Genomic DNA, 8,337 nt, shown 5'->3' on the forward strand with positions numbered 1-8,337 from the left:
GCAGACCCTACAATGAGAGACTGCGGGACCTGAACCTGTTCAATCTTCACAAGAGAAGGCTGAGGGGGGACCTGGTGACCGTCTATAAACTCACTAGGGGGGACCAGAAGGGTTTGGGAGAGACCTTGTTTCCCCTAGCGCCCCCTGGCATGACAAGGAATAATGGCCACAAGTTGTTGGAGAGGAGGTTTAGATTAGACATCCGTAAGAACTACTTCACGGTCAGGGCAGCTAGGATCTGGAACCAACTTCCTAGGGAAGTGGTGCTGACTCCTATCCTGGGGGTCTTTAAGAAGAGGCTTGATACCTACCTGGCTAGAGTCATTTGAGCCCAGTTTTTCTCCTGCCCAGGCAGGGGGTTGGACTTGAAGATCTACAAGGTCCCTTCCGACCCGACTTCTATGATTCTATGATTACCTCCTGGATGTCAGGACCTAGACCAAGTTGATGCCCAGGTGAATAGTCTGAATGTCAGTCAGGATGGTGATATAGTAATGCTGATTCACTGATACTGATACAATTGTTTAACTTTATTTTAGTGTTCTGGTCACTGCGTAGACCATGCGGTAGGCCTACAGCACCATCATTTCGTATGTCAGCATCGCAATGGATCTTTGGTTCCAGATTCCTATTGTAGTGAAAGGAGGAGGTATGTAATTTCAAAGAGTACAAAAATCCACTCAGGGAAGCACCAGCCTGCCCCCCGCCCCCGCCCCCTTCCCCCAGCCCAGGGACTGCTCCACCCACTGACAGCTCCCTTCCCTGCCACCTGGGAGGCAGGTAAGTTTGAGTGTGTGCACGACACGGGAGTTTAAAGGGTCCTAAATTGAAGCAATGTTTTTAAAAACCCACCACTTTGATTTCAGGCCCCTGTTTTGTCTACACACGCCCTTAATTCCTAAATGGAATTACGTAGACCAGGGTGACCAACCTCTGGCAGATCCAGCCTCTCACTTGATTTCAGTCAGCCTGCAAAGCCCAGATATTGGTGGCATTTCAGTGCTGGAGAGATTCTGTGGTGAGTCCCACACATAGCAGCAGGAGGAAGCAACAGGGGCAGGGAAGAAATGCTAGTGACAGCCAGTTTGGAAACGCCAGCCTACCTCGTACCAAGCTGCATTATTTTGGACTGCCACTCCTCAAAGGTTGCAGATTCCTGAGGTGGACAGTAGCATTTATCTTGGACTTAAAACCAGATCATTACTAAACTGGAGATCAAGAAAAAATGGGGATTTTTCTGGAGTTATGCAACATGCATATTATATGTAACAGAGGTTTCCACTGTTTTAATATCCTCCTTATTTGGGCGAAGTTTAAAAAAAAAATTAATAACATTAAAAAAAAAAGGCTACTTCTGATTTGCAGAGGCCTTTCACTGTTAAACTGTGCTGCTGCTGCTGATTCCTTTGATTTTAGATTGCTACAGACTAAACTTTGTAAAATTAGGGTTTTCTTGGGCGTCATGTTTTGCAGTATGTGTTATTCTCTTGGAAAACAAACACACTCTGTGCTTCTTAAGTGTGTGCTGCTGAAGCTGTATTTTCTCAGACAGCCAAAGCAAGAAATGAAAAATTGAATAAACAGAAAGATGTGGTTCTGTTCTTGAGATGCATGTTATCTCTAGGCACTTTTTTTGATTTGTTTTTAACCTCTAAATATTTCCCTGTTAAAGGAAAATTACAGATTTGACAACTCAACAAGATTATAATCATCATATTTCTGTTGAGTTATTTGAGATTTATTTTGGCACATGCTCCAGTGCTTTGCTGAATTGGGATCTAACTATAGTGTACATAATTTAAAAAAACTAACAGGAACAATTTGCCAAGGTGAAGGAACAATTAAAGATGACTTGTGGAAGAAAGTATATTTGTTTGAGGTGGGATTCAGTGGGTGTGTCTACATGTTGCCCTATGGCAGTGTAGCTATGCGCTACATCATGGGTGACTGGTGCCTCCTGATCCTGTGCGGGGGGGGCACCAGCAGCTAATTGTCAACTGGGAGAGGGGCCCAGCAGCCAATCGTTGAGCAGGGGAGGATCCCCCCAGCCAATTACCGACCCCAGAAGCACCAGCAGCAAAACTGGAAGTGCCACCAATGCTTCTTCTGGTGCCCACATTCACCGGCCAGTGCCAATCTCAGTGGGGGCACTGGTTGATGCTTCTCTCGGTGCTCCCAGCTCCCGGCCGGCAAGGGCCAATCTCAGGGGGGGCACATAACCCCTGTGCCTCTGCTACATGTCACCTATGCACTACATCACTGTATGGCGTGCTATGGTGACAGTGGTCACATGGATCTACACGTGATCAGCAGCTACATTGCCGTAGTGGTGTGGTTCCCCAGTATAGCATACTGCTATGGGGACATAGTGGTGAAATCTAACTGTGTACCATGCACATGGTACAGTAACTGCTCCTACTGCGCCGTGTTTTAGTGCTTACAAAAGGAAGTACGAAAGCATGGCACCATAGGGCAATGTGTAGATGTGCCCAGTGAGTGGGAAAGTAGGTGAATAAAGGATGAAAAGTATTAAAGGAACATGTATGGTGTGTACATATTCTTTTTAATATAATTAGACCTGTGACCATTTTAAGGCATTTTTGCAGAACCTTAAGTGAAATTTCCACTTCACTGAAATAAATGATAATATCCCCACTTTACTGAAATCGCTCAGAATTTCACGTCAGAAGTTAAAAAGTTTTCTGGAGAAGTCTTGGTATCAGCAGAGGGATGCTATTCTGAAGAGACTGGTTGAGTGCATCCAGATGTGTGTGGATGTTTGGTTCCCCGGCTTCAAGTAGCGGTGGTGCACCTTGCACTGCCACTACTTGTCCCTGGAGAATGCCTGTGCCATGTGCACCTTGGCACATGGCAAGTTGCCCTGGATGGGGTAGGGGAAGCTGGGGCCAGTACTGGGCTGGTCCCAGCAGCCTTACCTAGGGTCCTGGGAAACTCCTAAGGCTGCAGCCATGGTGATTCTGTCGCATGGAGCCTGACCAGCAGCCCAGCACAGCTCCGGGCAGCCCAGCTCCACTTTTCAGAAGCACATGCTGGCCAAGCATGCGTTGCACTGGGTTTTTTTCCTGTGTTATTTTTTGACCTCTGGATACTGGACTGTGCAGTGTTTGCAGTGCCACATACTGCATGCGCCCGTTCTGTGTAAAACATTTGTAGCATCCATTATGGTAAATGCTGAATTAAATTAAAATGGGTTTGTTTTGCTAAGTAATAATTTTATTAATACTTCCATCCAGATTTTCCATAAGCATCAAACTGTTTTCTCTATCCCAGGGTGAAGGTGCAGTAGTTTAAACAAACAGGGACTCATTTCTTTTTATTTTGTGAAGACTGATGTATAATTAATAATTGTAGGAAAAAGGCATCTAGCACAAACATAAATCTTTCACTACTATTTGTTTATCTCTACAGATCAGCTGTCAGAAGAAACTGCTCCTCAGAGACATGTGATGTGTACTGGTGGGCAGGTCCTTGGAGACCCTGCAGTGTAGACTGCGGCAGTGGATTCCAGTCACGACAAGTAGTCTGTATACACAGAAAGAATAATAAACCTGTGCCTGATCAATACTGTGGGTGGAGAAAGAAGCCAGTGACCTGGCGACATTGCAATGTCACTTCTTGTGGCAGTATGTAAACATTTATTTATATCTGAGCATATTAATAGGTTGTAGTGGTTTTATTTAGAGGTGAACTGTATGCAAACTATTTTACAAGCATTTGATTGCACATCAGAGGTAAAGCTGTCACGTCCCACAAATGTTTTATAATCGGTGGTGTACTTGTTTCCAAATCCAAGTCAGTTACATTTTGAAGAATTAAACGTGCCTGTTTAAAATCAGGCATGTTACAGGTTTGAATTCTGCACCTTCCCTACACAGCTATCATTGCAACTCATTCCTGAGTTTCCAGAACGTGCTGTTGATTTTGCCAAACTGAGATACAGAATGAAAATGTACAATAGAGGGGTGGATATGATGAGATGACCAGTCTCAAAACAATTGGTGACCAGAACATGAATTGAATCCCTGTTGTCAGAAATGAAATCATAATGTAATCTGATTACCATCAAGCCTGCATTTATTTGAAATTTATGATGATTGGTTTTTACTATTTATCCTTTCTTCATTATAAAGCCTTTTAATGTTTAAATATATTTTTCAGAAGGCGAATGCAAGGATACAACTCACTACTGTACATTTGTAAAGCATCTAAAGTTATGCTTGATAGACATCTACAAACAAAGATGTTGTCAGTCATGTCAAGAAGTGTAAATCTTCTATGGAAAGTTCACGATGCTGCAGTGAAGAGATGAAACGAGAGGTTCACTATATCTAGACCATCCATAAGAAATGTATACTTGTATATAATAGTAGTAGACATAACAGTTAAATGGATACATGAGGTTGATGAGAAACAGCGTTGTAGAACGGTACACCAGACAGGATATTTTTCTGCAATTGAGTTTTTAGTGTATTAAAAAAATTAATGTCTGGATTAAGAAGAAAATATGTTGGCATGTGATCTATAGAATTTTACAGGCTATCCAAGTATAATTTAATCAGGAAAAAAAGATTATCTCAAAAGCTCCAGGTAATGCTTACTTCACTGGAGTTATTAGAAAGCCAAGTCACAAAATCCTTTAATGAATTTTGGAGTGCAGCATCTGTTGATCCATTTTTGTCTCTCTTATTTTATCAAATATAACGTGATACTTAAATTTATAGGAGCTGTAGCTTGTAGCTATAAAGAATTTGGCAGTGACTGCATTTTCATAACTGCTTGAGCTAAGGGGTCAGTCTCACAGGATAAACTTTATTGAGATTAGCTGTCAGATGAATCCACAGCAATACATTTCATTTCTCATTCCTATATTTACGTGCATGCAGTAAAAAGCACTGTAGATGCTGTTACAGTTTTCAATCAGCCGTGCATCTGTGTTTGAATAAATGAGGTGTCATTTTTCTTTTATTCCTATTCTTCTACTCCAGTCACTGAAATATGATCAAAGTAGTGGCAAGATTAGTCTTCTCTACTGATTTTAAATTAGAAACAAGGCTTCCTTGTCAGAGCTGTGAATGAAACATTCGTAAGACTGATCTCTTGCACAGTCAAATGGGGAACTAAAACCAAAACTGGTCAAAGGTGCTTGTCAAGCTCTATCGGCTGAATAAATATTTCATATTTTTCCAGCCATGGAAAAAAGTAGGAGGAAAGGGTTGTTAATTATGAAAATAGACATGTGTAAGAAATCCGTGTCAAGTGGTTTTCAGTCAAGTTGAATTTCGTCTTGACCCTTAAACATTCTAGTATTATATGAGCAAGGAATTTATGATCATGACATCCTTATGTAATTTTTTTTTTCTGTATAGCAAATTGTGGACGCAAGGGAGCTAAATATTAGTTGGTTTTAACCCTGGAGAAGTCTGTATAGGGCTACCGATGGTGATTCTGTTTTCTTTTGTAGCTTCCACACTATTGCACAAGCTGGAGGCCTGAATACATATCTGGATTTGACCCTAGGTTAATAGGTGACTTGTAATCGGCAGGCATGCTGTAAGAATGGTGTTACCAACAGTATCCCTACACCATGGGTTTGCATCACTGAAAATTAGATTAGCACTACTGTATAGGAAGTGTTTCGTGTGGACTGTTGTGTCCTAGGCTGACTGCAAAGAGAGGATATTCCTGATCATTACCTTTTAAAATCAATAATGGGTCTTGATTGTTTAAACAGTTTTTAAATTAAAAGAGCAAAACACTTGTAAAATACTTTTGTATATATTTATTGTCTGATTTTAAAAGTGCAATATTTTGTCTTGTACAGTGTTTAATAAAGATTTTGGGACATATATTTTTCTTATTACCAAAATTTCTTATTCATGTTTTTTTTCTTTGTATTTAAATTTTTTAAATGTTAACACATAGCACGACTTTATTGCTTTGATTTTGTCTTTGGCTAAGTATGCATGCTATATGGAAACCAATGCTGTAAATGTTTGTTATTGCAGCTAGTATGACGTTCCTCTGGAGCTTATTTTAATGCTACTATAGTAACCAAAGATGTCTGACATTTATCTTTCATAAATTTAGTTTTGATATTTCTGAAATAAACTCTACTTTGGTTATTGAACTTCATTTTTATACAAAGGTTATTAATGTCATTTCCACAATGCCTATGCTGCCATCACTAATGTTATGTTATCATTGTATTAGTTCCACAGTCTTGGTTCCTTAAAAATTATATTTGTTTCTCATTTGGACAGGTTCTGGACCAGATCTTCAGCCAAACTAAAGTCTGCCTTGGACTGTTATAGAGATGCAAATCAGATGCAAATCAAGCTTAAAACTAGTTTAAGTAGTAAGTAGGAGGCTTCTCTGGCTCCCAAGACCCAGTGTAATCATTTCTCTACGATAAGCTTCCTCAGATACTTTAACTTCTTGCCTAGTGAGTACCAGTACTTTTGGCGTGTCTGATGATGAAAGCAGATATAGCCAGAGTGTTGCTGTCCTCTGTCAATCCTTAACTGATGGAAATGTTTCTAGTACAACCATTGCTAATGGATATTACCATTAGAGCTATCCTGAAAGTTCTGTAAGTTGCAATGAAGGCTGAACCAGTTCCAGAACCAGGAATATGTGTCAAGGTACAGTACAGTCACTTTTTCTCTCCAGGGCTAGGGAACAGACATTCAAAAAGCCTGAGCCTGAATTGATTCAATCTTTGCAGGTTAGTCTAATCTGGCTAGGCTAAAAAGCTGAGATGTCTACGTAAGGCAGAAGTGAGGGGGGGATAATTCCTGCTTAGCAGGGAGAAGACAGGCAGATGCTGCTGTACCTGCAAGTCTCTGCCAGAGCTCTGGCCAGGGAGGAGAAGGGAGTGACCAGCACTGCTGGGGAGCAGAGAGCACCGCCCAGCCCAGAGAGCATGCTGAGGGTGTTTGGTGGGACAGACACTGCATAGATTGGTTTGACCCAAATCAGTCAAGTCTGATACTACATTGAGCCAGGTTTATCTCAAATCAGTTTCAGCCATTTTCAAACTGGTTTATGTGCACTGAGCGTCTGTTCTATTACAGGTTTAAACCAGTTTCTTATCACTTAAACTAGTTTATGTGTTATGTCTGTCCCTAGCCCAATTCTTCAGAAGTTGCACTAAGCAAAGATTGGCCAGATCCAGGGAAATCACCTTATGGTTTTGTAATTATTGGGTGAGTTGCAGTACACAGCATGAAACACTCGGCTTCTTGAGAGCATCCATTCCAATTGCAATGGCTATTAGAAAGGAGAATTTAAAAGTAAGAATGCTGAACAAGAAAATGTCATAATATTTGTATGAGATGGGCATTAAATGGCTGCAAAGGATTACAATGTGTCAGAGTAATCCTAGATGTTAATATTGAAAAAGGTCAGGTCAGGCAAAATTGCCCATGCTGAGGTCTTGAAAGGTGCCAACATTCTAAGCATCCATGCTGTTCTCAGTCAGCATCAACTTTGGCTTGGTTATGCAGAGAATGGACAGTGGCCATACAGCCAAGGATCTCTTGTACTGAGCGTTCTTTATGGGAAGATGACCATATAGGCATCCTTATCTCCATTTCAAAGACATTTCTGAGGGAGAGATGAATGCAATGAACATTGTGCCAACCAACTGGGAGAAGACTGCTGAGGATTGAAGTGCTTGGAAACAGTCTATTAAGGGCAGAATGAAGGCTCATGAGGAAAGAAGAGCTCAACATGTAGAGGAAAGAAGAAACCTCGGGAAGAACCTCACGCCACATTCAAGACTGTTAGATATGAACTTCCTGTGATAAGTGCAATGGGGACTGTTATTCAAGAATTGGGCTTCACAGCCACACTTAGAGCAGTTCAATGAGCTGATGCCTCACTTGGCAGAAATCTATTTTCTCACGAGCCAGACAGATGCCTACAATGCTGAAAAAATATGCATGGGTTCTAGTTTTACGGTGTAGAATCTATGTCACTTTTTTTTTGCATATCCTTTAGGATAGTGGTAACTATCCATTTATCTCCACGGGCCAGATGAGTGGCATGGAATCCGGCTGCAGGCTGTATCCCAATAGAGACCCAAGGCACCTGATTAGGCTGTATACTGCCCAATCCAGACACAGGCCATTATGATCAAGACCTGAGCCTTCTGATCCAGTCATGTGCTGCCCAATTTGGACCCATGCCACTGGATCCTACCACATACTGCCCAACCTGGACCTGTGCCACCAGATCCAGCCATGCCCACCTCAGTCTGGACCTGCACTTCCCAATCCGGCTGTGCATTGCCTGATCTGGACCTGTACCATTGGA

The 8,337-nt window shown here is 41.6% G+C and overlaps 1 protein-coding gene across 1 annotated transcript in view; it reads left to right on the forward strand.

Annotated features, from left to right (window-relative positions):
* Positions 1-4,271, forward strand: part of ADAMTSL3 (ADAMTS like 3) — a 341,341-nt gene extending 337,070 nt beyond the window's left edge. The window contains exons 28-29 of the mRNA XM_019533694.1: positions 540-649; positions 3,430-4,271. Coding sequence (XP_019389239.1) covers positions 540-649; positions 3,430-3,652 — 333 coding nt within the window. The 3' untranslated portion in view covers positions 3,653-4,271. The remainder of the gene's footprint in view (positions 1-539; positions 650-3,429) is intronic.
* The last annotated feature ends 4,066 nt before the right edge of the window (positions 4,272-8,337 follow it).

Source organism: Crocodylus porosus, unplaced genomic scaffold (assembly GCF_001723895.1).
Source record: "Crocodylus porosus isolate Cpor-Errol unplaced genomic scaffold, CroPor_comp1, whole genome shotgun sequence".
Taxonomy (NCBI): domain Eukaryota; kingdom Metazoa; phylum Chordata; order Crocodylia; family Crocodylidae; genus Crocodylus; species Crocodylus porosus.